General features: G+C 32.1%; 3 protein-coding genes across 4 annotated transcripts; 1 reads left to right on the forward strand and 2 right to left on the reverse strand.

The window, feature by feature from the left end:
- Nucleotides 1–470: 470 nt before the first annotated feature.
- Nucleotides 471–3,440, forward strand: LOC116030448 (vesicle-associated protein 1-2-like). Its single transcript, XM_031272697.1, has 8 exons — nt 471–789; nt 891–961; nt 1,110–1,191; nt 1,374–1,489; nt 1,675–1,830; nt 1,965–2,006; nt 2,705–2,782; nt 3,001–3,440. Exons 1-8 carry the CDS (start codon nt 738–740, stop codon nt 3,109–3,111), a joined length of 708 nt encoding a protein of 235 aa, XP_031128557.1. The 5' UTR covers nt 471–737; the 3' UTR covers nt 3,112–3,440.
- A 3,203-nt stretch (nt 3,441–6,643) lies between these two features.
- Nucleotides 6,644–12,176, reverse strand: LOC116030748. 2 transcript variants are annotated; one of them, XM_031273073.1, is made up of 2 exons: nt 12,044–12,176; nt 6,644–9,143 (listed from the first exon to the last, which is right to left on the reverse strand). In XM_031273073.1, the coding sequence occupies exon 2, from the start codon at nt 8,943–8,945 to the stop codon at nt 7,911–7,913; it is 1,035 nt and encodes a 344-aa protein (XP_031128933.1). In that variant the 5' UTR covers nt 8,946–9,143; nt 12,044–12,176; the 3' UTR covers nt 6,644–7,910. The 2 variants fall into 2 exon arrangements, with proteins under 2 accessions (XP_031128933.1, XP_031128934.1); XM_031273074.1 differs by having other exon boundaries at nt 6,644–9,149.
- A 3,921-nt stretch (nt 12,177–16,097) lies between these two features.
- Nucleotides 16,098–21,755, reverse strand: LOC116030940. The gene is made up of 2 exons (XM_031273314.1): nt 21,612–21,755; nt 16,098–17,385 (listed from the first exon to the last, which is right to left on the reverse strand). Exons 1-2 carry the CDS (start codon nt 21,653–21,655, stop codon nt 16,923–16,925), a joined length of 507 nt encoding a protein of 168 aa, XP_031129174.1. The 5' UTR covers nt 21,656–21,755; the 3' UTR covers nt 16,098–16,922.
- Between the last annotated feature and the right edge of the window lie 5,899 nt (nt 21,756–27,654).

Genomic DNA, 27,654 nt, shown 5'->3' on the forward strand with positions numbered 1-27,654 from the left:
TTTTTTTTTTTTTTTTTTTGAGTACTACTGACTCTGTTACAATATAATATCTGCCCATAAATCTTTTTAGTTATTGTAGTGGTAATGAGTTAATAGTTGTTTTCTTCTATTCGGGTTAACAAATAGATATAAATGATAATTCTTTTAAAAAATAAAATTAAATTAGATAGAGTTAATATCATTTTGGATTAAAAACACAGAAAAAAAGTAAAATGATATTCATAAGTTAAAAATTAAGATTTTTTGACTGTAATATAATTCAAATTCGGTTTGAGTTGCTTCTGCAAAAACTTTTTTCAATTTATTTTACAATTTTAATTTTTTTGGTTTTCCTTAGGTTTCTTCCGTAACACAATGATTAATTTTTTCGCTGAATTGTAAGCACCTCTTTAAAATGGGATAGCTCGCTAGAAAATTTAAATTTTTATAATTTTATTAGTAATTTACTTATCAACCCAAAAGCGGTTGAGTTAATGAATATGAAATTTATTAGCGAAAAAAAACCGATCCATGCTATGTATAGATGGATGCCAACGGTTTTGCCAACGTGGAGCATACTCTCTGTTTCCCTCGCAGAGATTTATTCGGATCGCCCCCAAAATTCCCAAAATCCCAACGAAAAACAAAGAAAAAAACCAGAATATTTTGATTTTGCTTCGGATTCACTTCAAACTTCAAACTTCAAACCTTCATTTGCTCCAGCGACAATACAATTTTAATATAATCGGAAAAACGAAATGAGCTCCGGAGAACTTCTTCATATCGAACCTTTAGATCTCAAGTTTCCTTGTAATGCCGTCTCTTATCGTCCTAATTCCTTCGCAATTGATTTCATTTTGTTGGCGTGTTTTTTCGTGATTTTTAATTTTTATTTTTGTGCGTTTGATCAGTTGAGCTGAAGAAGCAGATCTCTTGCTCGATTCAATTGTCGAATAAAACTGAAAATCATGTCGCTTTCAAGGTGAAGTATATACATATCTTTTTCATGTTGATGTGTTCGTCGATGAATGTGGAATGTATGCATTCTGTATGATGGTTTAGATTGATGTTTACACATCACACGTTTTTCTTTTCGATTTGATTGAGTTTTTCTTTCCGTAAATTTATAGGTTAAGACGACGAATCCGAAAAAGTACTGTGTTCGCCCCAATACGGGGGTTGTTTTGCCTCGATCCACTTGTGATATCATAGGTATTTCCTTAAGTTTTCCGTGTACATTGAAATTTTGATGAATGGTGACTATTTATTACTGTTCTTTGTTGTTAAATTGCAAGTGTATTAGTGAAGATTTTTTTTTTTCCCTTTTTAAAAAATTTGTTAGCATTGAAATGGACTTTTGTAATTATTGATTTTCAAGTTTCCATCTTGTGTAGTAACGATGCAGGCACAAAAGGAGATGCCTGCTGACATGCAATGTAGGGACAAGTTTTTACTTCAGAGTGTAGCTGCAGGTCCTGGTACAACTATAAAAGACATTACTTCAGAAATGGTAATCAGAAAAAAAATAATTAAATTCCTTACATGACTGTAAAAATTCCAAAATAGTAGCTCTGTTGTTGAGTTTTGGTTTTGAAATTGGTTACTGCAAGAAAAGTAAAATAGTAAACTTCTCAATGTTGCTGCCTTCAGATTATGAATGCCATAACTTATATAAGTGGGAGTCAATAATTGCAGTTCAATAAGGAAGCAGGAAAGTTAGTGGAAGAGTGCAAGTTGAAAGTCGTTTATGTCCCTCCCCCTCAACCACCATCACCAGTTGCAGAAGGTTCGGATGAAGGTTTATCACAAAGTGAAACCTTGTTAGAGAATGGCAATCCAAATGGTTTTGAGGTTGTTACTCTACTTTCTGAAATCCAATCCTTCTTATTTATCCTTTTCCTCTTGCATGCATGACTTTTGTTCAGTTCTGGCTCTAATTTTAGCAGTATATTGTGATTGATAGCATGCTTGTTTGTTGCTTTCAGGCTACAAGATCATTTAGTGATTCCCATGACAAATCTTCAGAGGTGAAGTTGCTATTAAGCTCTATCCTCTGAGTAGTTTAATGTAGCTACTGCAAATAGGCATGTAAATAATATAGAGATGCACTTGCCATAGTGATTCACACCTTATGCTAGTCAGCTCTCATCTCACACATCATGGAACATTTGGTCATTGGAGCACAATTAGCATAAATGGTTCAAATCCCAGAGATAAGATTTTGTGAAGCATTGATAAAAATGTTAAGCCAAACTACTTTCTTCCTTTATATATCCTGTAAGAATAAATGAATAATACTTTTATCTTGACTGCAGAGGTTCTTTGTGTAGATAAAATAAACCTGGTTTGCCTAGATCTGTATATTTCTTCAGAATGCAAAATTCTCTTATTGTTGTGATAAAATATTAGATGCTCTATGTTGAGCATGGCTGTCCCTTTCTTAAAGTCAAGTAGCACTGGTTTCACAGATGAGTTTGAGACACGGCCACATTATTGTCTTGACATGTGTTAGGTACTGTTTTTAGGGTTCCTCTGCTCTCAGATTAATGCAATAAAGATTTTTGCATCACCATCTGCTCTCAGATTAATCAGCTATCTCAGTGTTGGTGCTTGATGATTTATAGGCTGAGCATGTGGTTGAGTGTATGCTAGTGTACTGTGTATTTAGACAACTCTTTAATGTCCAAATGGTTTAGTTGAACTTTTCATAAATTTCAATTTTCAGACCAAATCACTTGTTTCAAAATTGACTGAGGAAAAAGTTGCTGCAGTTCAACGAAACAACAGACTTCGCCAAGAACTGGTTAGGAATTTATGTTCTGTATTCTCTTCTTGTTTCAGATATTTGAAAATGTCCTTCACTCTTGGGCAGTTTTTCACCTTTTACCTTGCTGCTCATCTAGATTTTAACATTTAACAATAAGTTAAGGACAGAAACACTGAAGTGATTCTACTCAACTATTTGGTGTAGTTTTTGCTTGGCATTTTGCTTGCAGTGGGTTTAACTAGGTGCTCATGCAGGAACTGTTGAAGCGCGACATCCACAAAAGTCGCAGTGGTGGCGTTTCATTCGTGTTTGTCATCATTGTCGGCTTGGTTGGTGTAATTTTGGGTTACATTATGAAGAAATGAGTACTTAATAAGGTTTGGCACGTCTTTCACTCCCTCAATGTGCTTGACATTGTTGCTTGCCCCTTACAGAATTTTGGGGTGGAATGAAAAAGAATTCTTGATACTGTTAGCTCAAACTGCAGTGGGTTAGAGAAATTTACATAGCTAGGGTTCATAATTCTTGTCAGTTAACTGTGTTTTTATGAAATTCTTTTAATCATACATTATTCTGTAAACTTGCCAAAAATTTCATTCCAACTGTTCAATTCTATGTCTCAAATGGAGACAGTAATTGGAAGCAATCTACACATTTTGTTGAAATTTTGAACTGGTGTTTTGACCAAGCTCCATGATTCTGTTTGATACGAGGAGGAATAACTAAGTCAAATTTTAGTTTTTGTTTCGCTTTTGTATTTTGTTACCGGAAGAGTTTATATGCACTACGGTTTTGTTTGGTTGGACACTTTTGTACTCTAATATAGAATTTGACGCTCATTATTATACTTTATTCATAATTGGAGCATTAAAAGTCTCACTTTTTTTTTTTTGAAAAAAAAAATGTAGACTAACAAAAGTTGAATCGTTTTATTTGGTATCGGATTAATTTCTTAATTCAATTATTATTTAAATGTGTGTTTATAGATTAATAGAATTTCTCCAAATTTGGGTTTAAAAAAATTTAGGATAAAAGGTTAAATAAGTTTAAAAATTTAATTGGATTATCAAACTTTTTACAGTTTTAAATGGGCATTAAGTAATATAAAACAAAATTGAACTTGAATTTTTTTTTAGTACTATTAAAAGAAAGTTTTGAATTATTTGAAAAAGTTGAAAACACTTTTGCATCAACCCTAAACATTTAAAAAAGAGAAAATGATAGATTTTACCCTCATGTAGTATAACTCATGTGCACACATTTTATTAAATAAAAAAAATTAACCACTATTGTTTTAGATCAAGAATAACATGACAACTCAACATGGTAGAAAATGATAATAGATCAAGAATAACATGACAACTCAACATGGATGGTAGAAAATGATAATAAATGCCGTATAATTAACACTTTTAGCAAGTAACCTATTGAGTAGGTGATTTTGTCATTCAAGATTGAAATTTTTGTGGGATACAAAAATATGACAATTTTTATTGGGATACAAACATGAGAAAAATAACATTGTGGGATGCATGTTTACTTTTTCCAACATGCATCTTAGGAATGCATTTTTATCGTTTATAAAATTTATTCCTAAATAGAGTACCGTACATTATACAAAGACAATACGGGTATAATACGGTAAATAAATATACAACATGGCAAATAAATATACAGTAACAAAAAACAAAAAAATCTACGAGTGTATGATCATCAATTCTCCATGCCTGTACAAAACACAACAATTTATTTTTTTCTAGGTAGTAAGACCGTGTGAAGACTCAAAATACATAATTTTTGCTTTAAATTATTTTTCGATTTTTGTGTGTGTTTCTTTTAATTCCTTTATTTTACATTGTGACTTAACCAATTCCTTTGTTTATATACTTTTTTTGAAACAAGTCTGATATATATTTATATTACAAAAACAATTGAAATTATATTAAGTGACAATGTAATATTGAATTACAATTTATTGAATATTTAAACGTGGACATTGTTTTGAAGTGTGGTTCCGTGCCCTATAATAATTACATTTCCTATTATTATTGCCATAATCGATTTCAACGTGTTTTTCGTTGATCTCGACATTCTCGACGCGTAGTGGAAAGCGGTGAAAGGCATGTGCTTGGATTAGTCCACTGATTTATTTGAAGCCGGTGGATAGAAGTCACCTCCATAACTCCTTCGGTAGTATTCAACTGTGAAGACTGGCAGCACCAATGATCCATACCCAACACTGCAAAAATTACAAGCTGCAATTGCATGTGCGAAATGTATGACATCTATATTCCACTTTCCACATTTATACGTATGGTTCGTCAAATTTACTTTTAAATAAACTTCAAGGACCTTCAGAATTTCATTACTTGATTCCTAATAATTAAACAATTATTTTTCATTATTATTATACACTAATTACAAATTATTATTAATTATATTTAACTTTTCAAATTATTATGTAATAATTACTACATACTAATTAACTAACTAGTATACATTATAAATGATTAAGGAATTAATGAGGTTAACAACAATTGTACGTATATACTATTTTTTTTCTTATATGTATATACTATCTTTTTTCCTTATCGCTTCAATACTATACACATACGCGTATAATACCATAATTTTCTACCTTTTAGCTAATTTTTAAAAAAAAAGCTAACATGCACTCTTGGAGTGTATTTTTTCTTAATCAAACATGCATTCTATGAATTCTCTTTTCCTATCTAGGCACACTTTTCAAAAATGTGTTTATTTTGTATCCCATAACAAAATCCACCCAACCTGCTAATGATTCGTTAAAAATTTGATGGGTCATTAAAAATTCTCTTTTCCTATCTATGAACACTTTTCAAAAATGTCATATTTTTGTATCCCATAAAAAATCCACCCAACCCTGCTAATGATTCGTTAAAAATTTGATGGGTTGTAATAATAATAATAATAATAATAATAATAATAATAATAATAATAATAATAATAATAATAATAATAATAGGGAAAATGGTCAAATAGATTTTTTAACTTAAAAAAATTTAATTAGACACTCAAATTTGTCAAAATGCGTCAAATAAGTCCGATTTATCGATACGGTAAAATTATCGTTGTTGACCACCTCTGACCATTGTTCACGTCCATTAAAAAAAATTAAGTTGTCAGCGGATAAGACAACCAGATGTAGTCATCTTCTCCACTAGAGAAGGTGACCACTAGTAATGGAGAAGACGATTGGACTGGTCGTCTTCTCCAAGAGAAGGTGACCAAGTCCGATCGCCTTCTTAGGGAGGAAAATGATAAGTAACGGTTGCTAATTTTTTTGTTTAATTTTAATTCGAATGGTCGCTGAAATTTTTTAATTGTCGGAATTATTGTTGAAATTGTTTTTTTAAATTTGTTCCTCAATTGCAAACAGTTGACAAATGAGGTGTATATATAATTAAAATACATTTTGTGATAAACCAATCATCACCTTGGGAAAACTCTTTTTTTTTTTTAGAAAAACTTTTAAAATTCATAAAAATTACTTTTCCCTATATATGAAACTGTATCAGTACTAAATATGCATTGAGTTAACCCTTTTTTGCGTACATTGTTTTAAACTAAAAATACAATGTCCAAACATGCAGCACCGTTGCACTCTAAATACCTATAGATAAATTAAGAAGTTTAAGCATGCATCGCTTTGAAATAATATGTATGATTAATTCATTCAAGTTTTATCTTACTTATAGACTGACAAATTCTTCATAACGGGTGATTTATTATCCTTGTTACAAAGGATAATGCAGCAAAACTTGCAAATTAAAATGCAAAACGTACCTGAAAAATAACATTTAAATATATATAATGGAAAGACATGTAATGGCATAAAGCATCTTAAAATAAATATTACAAACTTACGTTGAGCATTATTCCATTCGCGCAATGAGCATGAAAAATTAGCATATATACATAAAAACTCGGATTAAGTGGTGAGTTATCTGTGGCCCATCACCAAATGCGATCACCGTCGGGACCTTCAAACAACGCTCTGAGAGAGGGAAACCAACGAGGCATCCCAAGTTCCATAATTGACTTTTCAAACTCACTTACATTTGTCAACCACAAAACTTGGAGTTTGGGTAGCATAAGATCATCCGGAAAAGCCGTAATCCTCCATGAATAAGAGAAGCGAAGTGTTTCCAAGGTAGGATGCCTCTTGAGCCAAGCTGGCCAATTCTGATAACCTGGATAGCTTATTAGCTGAAGTTTCTTTAGCTGTGGGGGAAGCTCAAAACCATATCTATATACTAAAAAATCACCTCCTAGCGACGGCAATGTTATTTTTAGAGCATGAAGATTAGAGAACCTCTGTAAATTGCAAACTTTATTAAAATTGAAGTTAACAATTATGCTCAACTTCATTAAGTTGTGAGGAGTTATTTGGGAGATCAAATCCGCATCATCTTGCTGTGTAAGAGCAACACCCTTTAGTGTTCGGAGCAACATAAGTTTTGCAACTACCACCCATAAACTACTGTGCTTAAGCTGCGAAGAACATCCTGATACATTGAAATAAGTGAGTTTGGAAAGTGACCCAATCTCTGAAGGCACCTCTTTTAAATATCATAGCAACTCCTGAGGTCCAATACTTGTAAGTTGCAACAATTAGATATGGAGGGAGGCAATGAGGTGATTCCTTCAACTCCTCTGAGGCTTAGATATTTCAAGTGCTTGCAGCTGCCTACTTGGAACAGGGCATTCAACACCAAACTATTTTCAATTTTAGTGGTATATTGACGATGATTCCACGTCCCCAAGTGAAGGGTTCGAAGCTTATTTAATTTCCCACAAAACAGTAGCAGCTCCTCCAAATTTAGGTAACCTTGGTTAACATTAATGATGTCCAATAGTGGTGCTTTACCCCCGCACTGACGATGAAGGGGGCCACTGCTGCTGCTGCTGCTACCACTAAGGTCATAACGGGCAAATAGTTGTTCTCTTGTGCGCTGCAACTCGTGGCAGTTCCTTTTTCTGTGGTACACCTGCATCTCTAGAACATGAACCTGCTCCTTTGCCCACATCAATACTTTATTAAGATCACTCTGCATTTTGTTTTGCTTCTCAAACAAAACTTGAACATCTTTTTTATTTAGATGAATATGAGTCTCCAATTCTGTTAGCTTCTCCAAGGGCTTATCCTGTTACTCAGTTCATACACCACCAGCTTGCTTACACACAAAATCAATAATCGAAAAGCAAAAAGCATATCCCAAACCTCTTGCATATGACGATATCCTTTTACCCCAAGGCCATCATCATCATCATCATCATCATCTAAGATCCTGACTTGTTTAATTTCTTTATTAATAATTTCCTTCTCACACACAACGAGAACAGGCTTTATCCACCGTAGAATCTTGATTATCCACATGAAAGTGTAGTTTTCATCTTCTGCGCCTTCATCCCAAAACAAACATGCATGCGCTGGCCGGCCAACAAAATCTGAGGCTGCAGGATTAGTGCTAATTTTGTTCTTCTCCTGCCCCTGCCCCCCCAGGCCGTAAAATTCAAAAAATTGGGTGTCCATTGCAATGGAAACCAGCATTCTTCGAATCCAAGGATGCACTGTACAAGCATCTACTACTCTCAGACTACTGAGCCTTTTAGCCTCATCTTCATAAAATGGTTGTATAAATCCGAGACGGATGAGTTCCATAAAGTTTTCTTCTCCTCCTTCTTCTTCTTCTTCTTCAGTCTCAGTGATGAAGCCTTCTGCCATCCACCAATAGATTAGTGGCATTTTGTTGATGAGGAAGGTCTCAGGAAATGCGGCAAGGCAGAGCGAGCGGAGCTTCAAATTGGTAGGAAGATGGTCGTAACTCTTCTTGAGAGAGGCAATCATGGGTGATATCAGCAGGCTCTCTTCAATGCACATATCATTGCATGCACTCGTGTTTGATACCCTTTTCTCATCCCAGATTTTACTCTCGTAGTTTATTGATGGATACTCGGGGGGCTGGGGGGTGAATTGGGAAACTAACATCCTGATTTTCTCCATCCTCTTAGCAATGCCAGACAACCATTTTGAAACTTCAATTTTATCCTTTTGCATTAAACCAAGCTTGGAATCATAAGAAGATTCATGCCGTCGAAGCCACTCGTGGGGATCAATAAACTCTGTCAAATGTGGTCGTAACTTGAAATAAATCATATCGTCAAGTTCTTGTATTACGCATTTAAGCTTGCCCTCAACATCATCATCCTTAAGTATTCAGGCTTTGGATAGTCTTCCATCTGCAGCACTTCATTCATTATAGTTATCTCGCTTTTAATGTGTTCACATTTGAATTTAACCAGAGACTTTTCGATCTTCTCCGTTTTGTACTCATACTCCACTCTCCTTATCCTCCTGAAACTCAATTTTTTTTTTTCAATCAATTAAATTCCCTCAAACTGCCAATGACTTGTGATCTAGTGACACCCGGTTTCACTCCATATGGAAGGGGTGGAGAAGATGCTAACTCATGCATTGGGAGAGTCACTTCGTGCCACTAGACCAAAAAGTTATTGACTTACTAACTTCAATTTAATTATTAATTAATGTGTAAATTCATAATTAACTCATGCATGCTCATCTCCAATCTAGTGCTTTATAATTTGATAGCATGGCATTTATTTTTCATATGAAATATTAATTTGACAAAATTGTTGAACATATACTAGTGATAGATTAGAGTGTACTCAAAACGAACTCATGTTGATCTAAAGTAAGGAATATTTTAGAGAAGATGAAGAAGATGAATGATATGTTCTAATTCTTAGTACTTTTATATGTACAATTCATATCAAACTCATATGATTTCATGTCAATTGGAAGTTAAATATCTGCCTATTTGATTCTTTTCTGTCATTAGGTGATTTGGAGGCATTGGTAGTAACTACACATGGTCCTATCATTTTATTGGCTTGGGGCAGGTAAAAAAATAGGTACAATCCGAACTTAACATATATTTTTATACCTAAAATTTAAATTATTTAAAAGAAAAAAATACTATTGCATGTCATATAACTTCGAAATAAGATTTACAAGTTTTTAACATATTTACATCCACAATAATAATCATAAAAAAAATTATTGATGCTTACCTAAATGCAAAATAATCAATAACGACATCAGTGCCTTCATAAATAAATAATTATAATTTATAAAAATAATAAACAATTTTTAAAAAATAATATTGTTATTATATTAAATTATAAATTAATTATTAATAAAAACTTATAAAACAAAACTTACAAACAAGGATGAAGCTAAAAATCATCGTAATTGAGGACGCAAAATCAAAATACTTCAAAACGCAGTAAAATATTTATAACAAAATATGAAACATAATTAAGTTAATTAATTTGATAAAATGGTTTGAATAGAAAACGCATTATAAACCACACTCTCCTATTGGTATGATATTTATAAATACTATTTTCTTTTAGCTAGATCAATTTCAAGTTTTTCTAGAATAATTTGAACACGATAAAACATAATAGAAACTTCAGAATGCATTTGACTAAATAATTCATAAAAAAGCAAATTATCATTTAAATTTTTATTAATAACTAAATCACAAAATATAATTCATACAAATTAATTATTTAATTAATCAAGATAAATAATTTTTACAATTCAAAACTCATTATAAAAGTTTACAAAATAGCACAACTTATAAATACAAGTATTAAATTACTCAATTATAAATAGATTTTAAAATTATAAATAAATCTCACAAATCAAATTTTTTATTTAATAGATTGTTGGTGCATTGTAAAAGTTCACAAAATAACACTTGTTATAAATACAAGTATTAAATTACTCAATTATAAATTAATCTCACAAATCAAATTTTTATTTAACAGAGTGTTTGGGAAAAAATATATCCAAAATATATCCAATAGGTCTCAACCCCGTACCTTTCCTATAAGATACATGTATCCTACCAACTAAGCCATTTAATCCTTGAATAAAATAAATGCATTTTATTTACTTATATCGATATGTATATTATACTATATATATGAAAAGGACGGGTGGGGTGGGGTAGGCACCCTCATAGCATGGGCCCTAGGCAAAGGCGGCCTAGCCTACCCTTGTCCAGGGGCGGCCCTTGTTGTAACATAATGTAAATTAGAACTCAATTAAACATATTTTGAAGTTATCTTGACACAAAGACGTATTTCGAGTGTCATGAGAGGTCACGAATGTGAAAAAGAATAAAAAAAATAAAAGGGAAATTATACAACTTTATTTTGTTTCATGGTTTAAGCCTGGGAAAAATTAAAGCATAGATATAAAGTGCTTTTCTACTTTATCTAAATTTAAAACATAGATAGAATACTAATAAATACAAACGCTATATAATATGGTAATAAAGTCTTTTAAATCAGATTGTATTAAATTAGATTTTATTTTAAAACCAAAAAACAACTAGGTAACTGGTCTAATAATCATAGATTATGCACCAATTAAAAAAATGGGAATGAATTTTGTTCCTCAATTGCAATCAGTTGACAAATGAGGTGTATATATATAAATGAAAATAGACTTTGTAATAAATCAATCATCACCTAGGAAAACACTTTTTTTTTATTTTATTTTTAATATAGAAAAACTTTTACAATTCGTGAAAGTTACTTTTCCCTACATATAAAATTGTATCACTAAATATGCATTGAGTTAACCCTTTTTGCGTACATTGTTTTAAACTAAGAGCACAATGTCCAAACATGCAATGCAACACTGTTTCAATCTAAATATATATAATGGAAATGCATGTAATGGCATAAAGCATCTTCAAATAAATATCACAAAAAAACTATATTAACAGTATATTATAAAAATATATTTCAAAATATATACAGGCAACGAAATAAATAAAATGTGAAACATTTTATCATAATTATATTGACATAAATCAACAAAATAAGTCTCGTGTGATAAATCCAATCAGGCTTCATTAATAATTAAAACATTTTACAATGTCAAAAAGATACTATATGCATATTACTATAAATATAAATGAGCATTGACATTTATATATATAAAAATAAATATCATTATGTAGTAAAATTGAAATCTTTTTTTTTTAATCAATCAATTCATGACACATCATTATGGAGTAAAAAAAAAAGTAAAAAGTGAGATTACATATAATATTACTCTTTTTATTCATAGTAATAAGTACGATGACTTCTCTTCATTTTAAAATTTACCATAATGAGAAATTGAAAGAGATAGTTGGAAAGGGAAGGAAATACCATTCAATGTCATAAAGTTGCTTCATGATTCTTACGGGACATTCATCTATATTTTCCACTGCTCTTTCTCCTTCTCTATTTCCGCTCACTTCTTGGATACAATTATTTGTCATGTTTGTCCCTTCGTTTCTATTATTTGCTATAGCTCAGGTATTTGAAAGTGTAGAAGTTTTGAAATAAGTGTAGTGTATATATAACAAAGTAATGTAATTCTTTTTTTTTTTTTTTTTTTTTTGATTTGTTGCTCAATATATAAGTAAACCAAATTCTTATTCTTTACTTGCCATATCTAAGAGTAAAAGAATCTTTACTTTGACTCTGTTTGGCAGAGCTTATTTATGAGCTTATAACTTATTTTAAGCTACTAATAAGCTATAAGCTCTGTTTGGTAATGTCCCTAAAATAAGCTAGTAGCTTAAAATAAGAGCTTATTTTTGAACGCTACTTAAGGTAGCGTTTCAAAATAAGCTAGTAGCTTCCTAACTTTTTTTCCATCTTTAACCTTATTATTTTAAAGAAATGACATCATTTACACTTCCCAATTAAAACCTTTTTGGCTAAACCTTTTTGACTTTTTTTCTTCAATATGTTTAGTTTTAATTTCAATTTGACATTTTTGTTTGAACATTGATTTTTGTATGAATTAATCTTATGAATTATAAACATTTTGTTTTGCTTTATATGTTTTCAAATATATGCTCTTACTTTATATTTTATTAAAATATATTGATTTCACTATTTTATTTTTAAATATATAAACAAACCTATTTAAATTTAAACTATTTAAATTGTATGAAGATGTCCTTTTTAGTCTTTTTACATTTATCAGCTTATCGAAAAGCTAATTTTACCAAACACTTTTAAGCATAACAGTTAGCTTAAGAGCTCTTCATATCTCAGCTTCGAGCTTATAGCTTTTCAGTTTTCAGCTAGTAGTACAATAATAACTTTAGAAGAAAAAAGTGTATTGTATATAATCAAGCAGTATAATTCTTGTTCGTTTTTGAGTTGTTACGTTGCTCAAAATTTAAGTAATCCTTTTGTTCTTTACTTACCGTGCATTTCTAAGAACAAAGGAATATCTAATTTACTCATTTCCCTTCTTAGTTCTCCCTTTTTGTGTCGTAGATATTTTTTAAAACTTTTATTGTGCTTTTGTGTTTGTAATTGCAGTATAAGCACACAAGATGAAATGCTGGGGTAAAGTAAAGAGAGATGGGAAGACTAACCTAAGGCTTCTTGTGTACTAACCTGCATTGAGAGTTGATAGTTCGCAATAAAGATTAACGCATTTAGACAAGTCAAAGGTGTTTGAATAACAAAAGTAGAATATCACAACCATCCTTAAGTCATAATCTCATATAAACACTTGAGATTGATTATCATTTTGTTAAAGAGTAAATACCTATCGAAAGAGTTTATATACGCTACGTTACTTCCTGTTAATGTGTAACATTATATCATTTAATATTAGGAGGAATAAGTATAAATTAAATTTTGACGTGAAAGTAGAGAATTTAGAATTAAAAATCCCTCAAAATTCTTTTGTAAAAAGTTGTTCGAGTATATATACTATGTAAGCCTAGCTACACACTACAAGATAAAAACAAATATATAGCACAAAATTGTAGTACCAGAATAACTTTGGAAGAAAAAGGTTTAGGGTATATGATCAAACAATGTAATTCTTGTTCATTTTTTATTTGTTACATTGCTTAATACATAAGTAATATTCTTGTTCTTTACTTGCTGTGTCTAAGAGTAAGGAATATTTAACTTGTTCTTTTCCCTTCTCAGTTCTTACTTTTTGTGTATTGTAAATATTTTAATTTCAATTGTTGGCTCAATATAAACCAGATAAACACACAAGGTATAATGAATGGGGCAACGTAAAGGCACACCGAAAGAAAGAGAAAAAAGTCAATTAGACAAGCTAAAAGTCTTTGAGTAATAAAAGTCGAATATCTCAGCATTCTTAAGTCATTTTATCTCATATAAATATATACATAACACTTGAGATTGACTATTGGTTTGTTAAACAACGTATACCTATTAGGGAGAGTTTATATGAGCTCTGTCACTATAGTTCTCAAGCACCAGAATCCTAAGTAGGCTAGCGACTAGTGATTTAACTGGAGTTCAATAACATAAATATAATGCACAATTCAATTAGTTTCTCTTTTTTTTGGAAGGGATGGAGCTAGGCCACTGTGCTAAAGAGCACAGGTTGAGGAGACATCAAATTAAAACACCCATCACCAAATAGATCATGAAGAATACATTCCATTCATTAGCAAAAAGACCAGATTTCTTCTACAGTAAACTCAACAGATATTCACAGGCAAGTTATTAGGTGAGATTTGGTCTTAACCCAGAACATAACCCAAGTCATGGCATCCGGGAACAGTTGTTTATAATAGTTACTTTGCTATGATAAAAACAAATATATTAAGAAAACTTTCACCTCCATATATGAAATTCCCAAACAGCATAACATGTATTTTCAGGAGAATGTGCAGCTAAAGAAGCAGGATTATAAGACAGACTAGATAACACAAGTGAAACATAAACATTCATACATTTCAGGAGATCACCAAATTCATATTAGCATCTTACCCTATACAATATTTTTCAGGTCTGCTACCAAAACTAACATCAAATAAATTACAGTTGAGAAAATGATTATGCCTATTCTAAACCTTACATAATTTATTAACTCATCAATTTCGTATTAAGAAGACTAAATTTATTTTAATATTAACATTGTTTATGACATAATTTTTATTTTGGATTATAATTATATATCTAAAACAATACTTATTGTTGCTACTATTTTTATTACAAGTTGAAATTAAATAAGCACTTTGATTATATTGAAAATAATTATTTTTATTTCATATTAATTAACCTTGATATTTAAAAATTCTACTGATAAGTATTTACATATTTTAATTTCCATGTTGAGCATTAATTTAATCGCGCAATGTGCGCATTATAACTAATTTTACTTATAATTGGAGGACTAAAGGTGTCCGTTTCTCTTTTGAAAAAAAATATATTTTATATTAACAAAATTATGAATTATCATATTTTTTCTTTTTCAACCCAAATAATCAATACCCCATCATTACGGTTCGATCTTGATCACCTATTTATGATAAAGGTAAAATAAGTTTAAAAGTTTAATGTTTCAAAGAAGTTCAAAAGTTCAATTGAATTATCAAACTGAAAATGCTCTAAATGGACATTACGTAATTAAAAACACAATTGAAGTTGATAGTTGGTCGCCATTCATTTAACAAATTATAGTTGACATGATGTCTTATGAATGGATACTTTTTCTTTAATCAAATGAGCTCTCAAACTATTTGGAAAAGTGAAAAAAAAGGTTGTGCATCAATCCGAAACGTTTAAAGGTAATTTGATGGTAGGTGCTGATGTAGTGACGTGTCATATACTCATATTAATATTTGTTGGGTTCTAATAATAATAATAATATAATAATAATAATAATAATAATTATTATTATTATTATTATTATTATTATTATTATTATTTATTAAGTAGAGCCTAACAACTGCAACTCCTTGGGACGTACGAAGGCGAAGTAGTACGTGAAGTTGCTATGGCAGTTGAGCTTTGGCTGCTATGGTAGCAGACTAGCAGAAGTTTGATTTTAATAATAACAATAATAAAAATTAGTTAATTATTAAAAATATCAGGTCAGGGTAAACTCAGCAAGCTAAGTTATCCTAATATTAACTTCTAAAACAATTTTTTTTTGTTTTTTGTTTTTTGTTTTTTTATTATATCTGAAAGTGTAATGAGACTTATATTTTAATGGTTTATTTGGCAACTGTGAATATTTCAGCATTGAGGAAATTCTGACGGCAGCATAGAACATTAATGCGCATGCATGGTATAAAGTCTTCATCATCTTAAGTATGAATTGAATTTATACATATTAATATATTGTAATTACTTAATTGCAAGCTCTTACAAATATATATTTGTACTCAAGGCAAGGCTGGTATTAATTAATTGGGTAAAATGAATGAAAAGAATGAAAGAAAAAAAAAAAAAGTGAAACACCCTTAGCTTAGATCCAATGATAAGAAGAGTGCCATTCATACAACAGTTTGAGAGAGGGAAAGCAACAAGATATCCCATGTTCCACAATATTATCCTAATCAAACTTAGTTAAACCTGGCAAGATCAAAACATGAAGTTTGGGTAGCATATATAAGATCATCCGGGAAAGCCTTAATCAACCATGAACAAGCGAAGTAAAGTGTTTCCAAAGTAGGATGCCTCTTGAGCCAAACTGGTCAATTCTTACCTCGATACAAATGTAGCTGAAGTTTCCTTAGTTGTGGCGGAAGCTCAAAACCATATCTATCTACTACATCACCTTCTACCGACCATTTTATATTTAGAGCATGAAGATTATAGAAGCTTTGTAAATTTCAAACTTGTTCATTAAAATTGAAGTAAACAATTATGCTCAACTTCATTAAGTTGTGAGGAGTTATTTGGGAGTTGAGGGAGATCAAATCTACATCCTCCTGCTGTGTAAGAGCAACACCTTTTAGTGTTTGCTGCAACTGTACTGTACTCCTGGCGGTTTCTTTTTCTGTGGTACACCTTCATATCTAGAACATGAACCTCCTCCGATCCATCTGTCAGCATTTTGTTTTGCTTCTATATATCTTAAACAAAACTTGAACATCTTTTTGATTTAGATGAATATCAGTCTCCAATTGGATCTCTTAGCTTCTCCAAGAGTGCCTCATTCTCTTCATCACCATCCTAAGGGCTTATCCTGTCTCTCACTCCAGAATTATCCACCAGTTGTAGTTTTCACTTTCTACCATAAAATTTATAAAATTGTGTTTGATAGCCTTTTCTCAATCCAGAAGCCACTCGTGCTGGGGCTGAATTGGGAAACTAACATCCTGATTTTCTCCATCCTCTTAGCAATGCCGGACAACCATTTTGAAACTTCAGTTACTTCCTTTTGCACTAAACCAAGCTTGGAATCATAAGAAGAAGAAGAAGATTCATGCCGTCGAACCCACTTGTGGGGATTAATAATATCCTCTCCAACCTCCTCCCCACTATTTTTTAACTTGAAAGAAATCACATCGTCAAGTTCTTGTATTACGCATTTTAGCTTGCCCTCAATATCATCATCCTTCAAGTATTCAGGCTTTGGATAGCCTTCCATCTGCACCACTCCATTCATTACACTTATCTCGCTTTTAATGTGTTCACATTTGAATTTAACCAAACACTTTTCCATCTTCTCGCTTTTGTACTCATACTCCACCCTCCTTATCCTCCTGAAGAAACTCAAATTTTTAATGAATTAAATTCTCTCCAACTAAACTTTACTGTCCTAACTTCAATTTAATTATTAATTAATGTGTAAATTCATAATTAAATCATGCATGCACACTTCAATATGATAGCATCACAATTATTTTTCATAAGAAATGAGATTAATTTGACAAAATTGTTGAACATATACTAGTGATAGATTAGAGTGTACTCAAAGGAACTCATGTTAAGTAAGGAATATTTTAGAGAAACAGAATGATAAGTCATAATTTTTAGTACTTTTATGTGCAAAATTGATATCAAACTCATATGATTTCATGTTAACGGGAAAGTATGTGCTTATTTGATTCCTTTAATTTGTGTCGTTTAAATGATTTTGAGGCATTGGTTGTAACCAGGCCCCGTCCTATCATTTTATTGGCCTAGGGCATATCAAAAAACATAGGTCCTATATGAACTTAACATATATTTTCAACTATAAACCAATTAAACCGGTTGCAATCAGAAAAATAACCATAGAAAAATATTAAAAGACAAAAATGACCTTATTAAAAATAGGAAATGTCATGAGAAGGACTAAAAGTGTTCAAAAAATAATAGTCTGGATGTTAAATGACAAAACAGATAGTATGAGACTAAATTTGAATTTGCCACCAAAGATAAGGGACATCTAGTGGAATTAACTCTGAAAAATACGGAGTAGCATTTAAATATATGTAATAGAAAGGCATGTAATGGCATAAAGCATCTTAAAATAAATATTACAAAAAACTATATTACCAGTATATTATAAAAATATATACGTGCAACAAAATAAATAAAATGTGAAACATTTTATCATAATTATATTGACACTAGTTTTTCACGCGCATTGCGCGATTGAGATAATGCCTAATGTTTATTTTTAAATAAATACTTTAAACTATATCAATGCAAGATTATATTGGAGTATTTTCCCCCCCTACATGTTTTATGTGCTGTGAAATGTGTGTTGTACATTTTTATGTGAAAGTATTGAACAAAATATTAATATTTATTATATTTGTAGAAGGTTAATGGGTAGTACATTTTGTTCTAGTTTCATAAATTGTTTACTTGATAGTAACAACAATAGCTTTGCAGGTAGTCCGAATACTGATACTGCAATATGTTTAGTTTCATCAACAATTTCTACATCCATTTTGCACATGTTTATTTTGAAGTTCATATTTTTGGAATTAATATGAATGAGTATAGTACTTGATTTTGTTTGTGTGTGTGTTTTTTTTTTTTTTTTTTTTTTTTTTTTTTTTTTTTTTTTTTTTTTTTTTTGATTTTATACTAATCTTGGAGTACCCACTGCTGCCTTTTCATCAAATGCATGAGTTAAATAGTTTGCCACTTTGTGCATAAACATTTTTAAACGTGGTTCATCCTATATACCCAATTATTTTTTGTGTCAAGATCGATGTTGATTTTGTCTTTAATCCAAACAAGTTGATTGTAGAAAATGAAATGAATTGTAAATTTATATTAGTTCTAATATATTTAAAGAATGCACGATAAGTATTTTACATACAAGATTAATGAATGCTGCAACGGTAGCTATTTTTCATTATTTTTTTTTGAATTTGAAAGATTGATTCCAACAATGTTGTAGTCTCAATATCTTTTTAATGCATCAAGTGTGTCACAATATTCTATTACCCTACATTGACATTTTTAATAATGAGTTTTAAATCAATTTATTGAGTTATTTGAATGTCTTCTTTGTCAACAAATCCGCCATAAGTGGTTAATATGATTGGTTTCAAACTGTTTTTTTTTTTGAAATTTTTTTCCATGTTATTGACATAATACTTGGTAAATAAATATATAACATTATTTTTTAGTATAACTTTGATATTTAATTACAAGATAGTGTAAAAAAAACAATGAACAATTTAATGAATATAATTAATTAATAAATTTGAAGGTAAGGAAACTTTGTATTGTAGAAAATATTTTTTTTTGAGAACAATGTATTGTAGAAAATATAGACAATATAACTAATGAAATTATATCTCTTTTTAAATTTTGGGATAATGAATTTTTTTTTTGAATAAAGACATTGTAGACATCGAATTATAAATTAAAGAAATGCATATGTATTATTTTTTTTGTTGTAACTAATAATTTTTTTAATTTAATAAAAGTAATAGGGTGTGTTACTTACTTTTAAATAATATACTCTAACATATTCGTAATATATGTTCAACAATTATGCCAACTTTGAGTGGGATGAGGTTCGAACCTAATACCTTACTTATAGAAATTAATGGGTAAGTTAAAAGTTTAACGGAATATTAACGGAAAAGATATATAATATCTAACAAAAAACTTAACGAATAATCATTTAATTNTTTTTTTTTTTTTTTTTTTTTTTTTTTTTTTTTTTTTTTTTTTTTTTTTTTTTTTTTTTTTTTTTTTTTTTTTTTTTTTTTTTTTTTTTTTTTTTTTTTTTTTTTTTTTTTTTTTTTTTGATTTTATACTAATCTTGGAGTACCCACTGCTGCCTTTTCATCATAATGCATGTAGTTAAATAGTTTGCCACTTTGTGCATAAACATTTTTAAACCGTGGTTTCATCCTATATACCAATTATTTTTTGTGTCAAGATCGATGTTGATTTTGTCTTTAATCCAAACAAGTTGATTGTAGAAAATGAAATGAATTGTAAATTTATATTAGTTCTAATATATTTAAAGAATGCACGATAAGTATTTTACATACAAGATTAATGAATGCTGCAACGGTAGCTATTTTTCATTATTTTTTTTTGAATTTGAAAGATTGATTCCAACAATGTTGTAGTCTCAATATCTTTTTAATGCATCAAGTGTGTCACAATATTCTATTACCCTACATTGACATTTTTAATAATGAGTTTTAAATCAATTTATTGAGTTATTTGAATGTCTTCTTTGTCAACAAATCCGCCATAAGTGGTTAATATGATTGGTTTCAAACTGTTTTTTTTTTTGAAATTTTTTTCCATGTTATTGACATAATACTTGGTAAATAAATATATAACATTATTTTTTAGTATAACTTTGATATTTAATTACAAGATAGTGTAAAAAAAACAATGAACAATTTAATGAATATAATTAATTAATAAATTTGAAGGTAAGGAAACTTTGTATTGTAGAAAATATTTTTTTTTGAGAACAATGTATTGTAGAAAATATAGACAATATAACTAATGAAATTATATCTCTTTTTAAATTTTGGGATAATGAATTTTTTTTTTGAATAAAGACATTGTAGACATCGAATTATAAATTAAAGAAATGCATATGTATTATTTTTTTTGTTGTAACTAATAATTTTTTTAATTTAATAAAAGTAATAGGGTGTGTTACTTACTTTTAAATAATATACTCTAACATATTCGTAATATATGTTCAACAATTATGCCAACTTTGAGTGGGATGAGGTTCGAACCTAATACCTTACTTATAGAAATTAATGGGTAAGTTAAAAGTTTAACGGAATATTAACGGAAAAGATATATAATATCTAACAAAAAACTTAACGAATAATCATTTAATTAAGGATAAATTAGGAAATCGCAAGTAAAAATATAAATCTAAACAATCTGAACCATCCATTTGATTTAATAATTTGACCGTCATTTTTTCTACCCATTGTAAGCCTAACTTTTTTTTGGCTCTTATTAGTATAGTAGATAACGAAAAACTTAACGAATAATCATTTAATTAAGGATAGATTAGAAAATCTCAAGTAAAAATATAAATCTAAACAATCTGAACCATCCATTTGATTTAATAATTTGACCGTCATTTTTTCTACCCGTTGTAGGCCTAACTTTTTTTGGCTCTTATTAGTATAGTAGATATATAAATCAGCAAAATAAGTCTCGTGTGATAAATCCAATTAGGCATCATTAATAATTAAAACATTTTACAATGTTAAAAAGATACTATATGCATATTACTAGAAATATAAATGAGCGTTGACATTTATATATATATATATATAAATATCATTATTATGTAGTAATTTTTTTTTTTTTGAGATCAATCAATTCATGACACATGATTATGGAATACAAAAAAAAATCAAGAAGTGAGATTACATATAATATTACTCTTTTATTCATAGTAATAAGTAGGATGACTTCTCTTCATCGTAAAATATACCATAATGAGAAATTGAAAGAGAAAGTTGGAAAGGAAAGGAAATACCATTCAATGTCATATAGTTGCTTCATGATTCTTACTAGATTCATCTAGATTTTTCGTTACTCTTTCTCCTTCTCTGTTTTCGCTCGCTTGCATGTCATTGTTTGCCATGTTTGCACCTTCGTCTCTATTATTTTCTATAGCTCAAGTATTTGAAAGTGTGAGTAGAGGTTTTGAAATAAGTGTACTGTATATATAACAAAGCAATGTAATATTTTCTTTTAATTTGTTGCTCAATATATAAGTAAACTAAATTCTTATTCTTTACTTGCCATGTCTAAGAGTAAAAGAATCTTTACTTTGCAACATATTTCACCTGGCCTGTCTCCATGGGACTATTAACACTTAACCAAACTATATTATAATATATATTATATTATGACTAGTGCAAGAATATAACTTTGGAAGAAAATAGTGTAGTGTATATAATTAAGTGGTATAATTCTTGTTCATTTTTGAGTTGTTATGTTGCTTCCCAAATCCCAAGTTTTGACTAACTATTTTTTCTCTCAAAAAATTATCTTTTTAAAAAGTAATACTATAAATGTACACAAATGATAAATATTTGATTGGATATGTGACCAGAAATTGACTACCTATCCATCACAACACGTCATGTTAATTGAATTTTTTTACATCACAACACGTCATGTTAATTGAATTTTTTTATGGTCGTCAAGACTCGAGAATTAATTTAGTATTTTACCTTTGAAAAAATGAATACTATATGACCGGCCTCTAGCTATTGAAACAATAGTGAGAAGCCAAAATTAAAGATAAGTCACTTTAAGTCACTTTGCATGTTGATAAGTCACTTTGCATGTTTGCAAAAAAAAAAAAAAAAAAAAGATAAGTCACTTTGCATGTTGATTTGCAGCATTTTACCTGTATCCCATGTAAAATGGAACTATTATCACTATAGGAACACCATCATTGTCTAATAGTCGATGATTAGGATTTAGGATGATTAAAATTAAACTTAAGAAAATGCAATTCTTGTTCCTTTTTGATTTGTTACGTTGCTCAATACATAAGTAATGTTCTTGTTCTCTACCTGCCTTATCTAATGATATAGTGAAGGAATATTTAACTTGTTCTTTTCACTTCTCAGTTCCGTTCTCACTTTTTGTGTTAAGTTACATTGTTCTTTTCCTCGAGTTTCTCATTTTGTTTTTCGGAATGGATGGAGGTAGGCCATTGTGCTAAAGAGCACAACTGCACAAGTTGAGGAGACATTTCAACAAATCAACATATTAGATGATAAAGAGTAGTTAAAGGGCTTTCTTGTAAATTTACTTGCTTTGTAATCTGTTACAACCGTCTCCCACCTTCTATATATTACCATGTACACACGTGTTATAGCTATGAATAATATCACCGCCATTTCCCACCAATCAACTCTCGTCTTCTACCTTTACTTTCTTCTCGCATCATGGTATCAGAGCCGCGACTGGGAAGCTACGCAGCTGCCGTCGCCGGCAACGCAGAATCCAGCCGGAGAACTCCTCCAGTCGAGCGTTCCCCTACTGCTCAAGATTCTCCGACCGAACGCTCACCAGCTCACGTCCGAAATCCACAGAGGAATCTGGCGTCTCCGCAGAGGAATTCACAGAGAAATAATGACGATGACATCGAGGATCCACTTTTCTTGAACAGTAATGAGAATGCAAATACCATTCTCGTGTCACCTCCGCTCACAGGGAGCGCAAATTACGCCAGTTGGAGCATCTCCATGCAAGTCGCTCTGGAGGTGAAGAACAAATGGACGATCGTGGATGGAAGCACGATCGCGCTGGACATTTCGAGCAGGAAGTTTGCCGCATGGAGGCGGTGCAACCTCATGATTTGTGCATGGATCGTTAAGTCTGTTCACTCATCAATCGCACAAAGCGTCATGTATATACGCAATGCCAGGGACATGTGGAACGATCTGAAGAAAAGGTTTGCTCAACAAGATGCTCACCGGATTTCCGCCTTGCAAACTGAAATCTACGCCCTAAAGCAAGGTAATCTTCCAGTGAATGACTATTTTACAAAATGTCGTATACTCTGGGAACAAATGAATGATCTCAGGCCTTTGCCGATATGTAAGTGTGATTCGCGTTGCTCTTGCGATCTTCTTGACGAAATAAAGAATGAGCGCGAAGTTGATCGAGTGATTAGGTTCCTTCAAGGGCTGAATGAGGAATACAATTCACTGAAAAATGGTGTTCTGGTTCTTGATCCTTTACCAGATATGCACAAGGTTTTTGTGATGGCAGAAAAATATGAAAGGCAACTAAACTTCACAAATCTGAATTTGAATAACCTTGATCTTAGTCATGCGAATTCTGTTCAAGCAAGTCAATCAGATACAGAGGATATTGTGGCAGCCCTTACTCACTTCAACAACAAAAGGAACAACTATTCTGGTGGTGGAAACAAGACTGCGAAATGCACTTATTGTGGTATGACTGGGCATACGATTGAGAAGTGTTATAAGAAGCATGGTTTTCCTCCCGGTTGGGTGCCTGGCTACAAATCAAAGGGAAAACAACAAAATACAATGACAGCTTCCTCCTCTGCCAGCAGTGATACTAATGAGCAGCTTCAGAAACTTATATCACTAATGCAGGCTCAAATGGAAAAAGGGCAGTCACCCACTGCTGCTGCTGTCACACTTATGCCAAACTTTGATAAGGAACCATCTACTAATGAAGGCAAGTTTCCTACAACCACCACCATTAATTCTGTTTCTTTACATTTATCTATTTGGATCTTAGACTCTGGGGCTACGGATCATATAGCATGTTCATTAGATGCTTTTGAGAGTTATCAATCTGTGGCAAAAACAGTAGTTAATCTACCGGATGGGAAACAAGCTGTAGTCAAGCATATTGGTGAGATAAAATTAAATGGCAGTTTGTGTTTGAAGAATGTATTACATATACCATCTTTTCAGTTCAACATTATATCAGTTAGTAAGCTGCTTCAAAGCTCACCTTCATATATGCTAACGTTTACCTCTGATCAGTGCCTTCTTCGGGAGAATCATGGGAAGACGATTGGTTTTGCTAAAGAGAAAGGGGGTTTATACTTGCTGCTTGAAACACCAGAGGATCACACAGATAGCAATAAACAGTTTGTCATGACTTGTAGTGCTGAGACTTGGCACCAAAGATTAGGGCATTACCCCATGAATAAAATGCACCTTATCACTGATGTTCATTTTAGCTCTAAATCTACAGCTTGTGATGTATGCCACTTTGCAAAACATAAAAGATCTCCTTTTACTTTGAGTACAACTGTGACTAATGCTTGTTTCGAAATGATTCATGTTGATGTTTGGGGTCCCTTTATGGTTCAATCTCTGGGGGGAGAACGATATTTTCTAACTATAGTTGATGATTACTCACGATATACATGGATTCACTTGATGAAAAACAAATCTGAGGTGCAGGGATTAATGAAAATGTTTCAGAAACTGGTTCAGAATCAATTTGGCTTATCTATCAAGATTATTCGGAGTGACAATGGCCTAGAATTCAACATGAAGGAGTTCTTTATTGATAATGGGATAATCCACCAGAAAACTTGTGTCAATACACCTCAACAAAATGCTATCGCAGAACGTAAACATCAACACATTCTAAACGTAGCTCGAGCCCTATGTTTTCAAGCTAACCTACCCTTGGAACTTTGGGGTCAGTGTGTATTACATGCAGCTTTCTTAATCAATCGTCTTCCATCTCCAGTAACTCAGTGGTTAAGTCCCTATCGAAGATTATATGGCAAAGAAGCAGACTTAAATAACCTAAGGGTGTTTGGTTGTTTGAGCTATGCTTCTACCTTATCACAATCTCGACACAAGATGGCTCCCCGAAGCAGAAAATGTGCCTTTATTGGTATACCGGCAAATATAAAAGGGTATCTCTTATATGACATGCATGATGGCTCAATTTTTATCTCACGTGATGTTGTGTTTTATGAAGCTCAATTCCCCTTTGATGATAAGGGACGAATTTCTGATGAGCCACCTTCAGTATCCCATGGTCCTTGTTTGCCACTTATACCCATAACAGCTAATGAAGATGTCAACTTTCAGTCAAGAGAAGATCCCACGGTTAATGAGCCTCCTTCGAATGATGGCAGTCCTCCGCCAATACATTCACAAGTTGACAACATTGATACTGACAATCTTGGCAGTCAAGACACAAACATTGAGCCACATGATAATATCATTCCTCAGACTGGTGACAACAACTCCTTATCCACTGGTCACTCAATTGAATCTGCCCCTACTCATGGTGATGATGTTATTCCATGCAATTCTGATCTTCCCTTACAACCCCGAAGGTCAACCAGACAACGGCAGCTACCATCCCGGCTCCAGGACTTCTATTGTGAATCTGTGGTTCGAAACAGGACTACTCCTCACAGCCTCTCAAAGGTGTTATCATATGACAACCTTGAGCATACACATAAAGTCTTCTCCATAGCAGTGACTGAGATCAGTGAGCCAAAGACATATGCCCAAGCTGTCAAACATGAATGTTGGCAGAAGGCCATGGCCACAGAGATAGAAGCCCTACAAAACAACAACACTTGGGAACTAACCGATCTCCCCCCCGGAAAGTTTCCCATTGGTTGTAAGTGGGTCTACAAAACTAAGTTGAGAGCCGATGGCACGATAGAGAGACACAAGGCACGTCTCGTAGCAAAAGGATACACACAACAGCTTGGTGTGGACTATCTGGAAACCTTCTCCCCAGTAGCGAGAATAACCACAATTCGCACCTTCTTGGCAGTGGCCACATCACAGGCATGGCATATACATCAAATGGACATCAAGAATGCTTTTCTTCACGGTGATCTCAATGAAGAGGTATATATGGTTTTACCACCAGGATTTCAGAATGAGAAACCGAATCAAGTATGCAAATTATTGAGGTCTTTATACGGCCTCAAGCAAGCGAGTAGGCAGTGGAATGCGAAGCTCAGCACTGCTCTGTCTCGAATTAGTTTTAATCAGTCTTCATCAGACCCCTCTCTATTCACAAAAGGTAGAGCTGACAGTTTCATTGCATTGCTTATATATGTCGATGATATCTTGGTGGCAAGTGCTAGCCTGAGTCTGATTCAAGAATTGAAAACATTTCTGGACAATATGTTCAAAATCAAAGACTTAGGGTCTATTGGTTACTTCTTGGGTATTGAAGCACGATCAACAGAGAAAGGGCTCAACTTATGCCAATGCAAATATGCCTTAGAAATTCTAGATGAAGCAGGCTTTCTGTGCTGCAAACCAGCCAGTACACCTATGGTTCATAACCTGAAACTCACACATGATGGTACCCCTCTTGCCGATGCCAGCTGCTATAGAAGATTGGTAGGCAAACTATTATATCTCACGGCTACAAGGCCGGACATTACATTTGCCATTCAACAGCTCAGCTAGTTCGTTGATGCCCCAACAGAACAACACCTAACAGCAGCACACAGAGTACTCCGATACATCAAGAACTCACCTGGGCAAGGCATTTTTTATCCTACCAACAAAGACATACAACTCAAAGTATTTTCAGATTCCGATTGGGCTGCTTGTAACGAAACAAGGAAATCCATAACCGGATACTGTGTGTTCCTTGGTTCAGCAATAATTTCTTGGCGGTCTAAAAAGCAAGCCACGGTATCACGTTCATCATCAGAAGCTGAGTACCGGGCCTTAGCTGCCACAGTCTGCGAAATCTAATGGATTACCTATCTCCTTCAGGATCTACAAGTTGAGGTGAATAAACCAGCAACATTGTTCTGTGACAGCAAATCTGCAGTGGCTATAGCTGAAAATCACGTGTTCCATGAGTGTACCAAACACATAGATATTGACTGTCATATCGTCAAAGAAAAGTTGAACACAGGGCTAATCAAGCTATTATCAGTTTCTTCCTCCAACCAAGTAGCAGACGGTTTCACAAAGCCTCTCCCCATCTCTCTGTTTCGCAACTTCCGATCTAAGCTTGGCATACAGGACCTGCATGCTCCAGCTTACGGGGGGGGGGGGGTTGAA

The sequence above is a fragment of the Ipomoea triloba genome, chromosome 9 (assembly GCF_003576645.1).
Source record: "Ipomoea triloba cultivar NCNSP0323 chromosome 9, ASM357664v1".
Taxonomy (NCBI): Eukaryota; Viridiplantae; Streptophyta; class Magnoliopsida; order Solanales; family Convolvulaceae; genus Ipomoea; species Ipomoea triloba.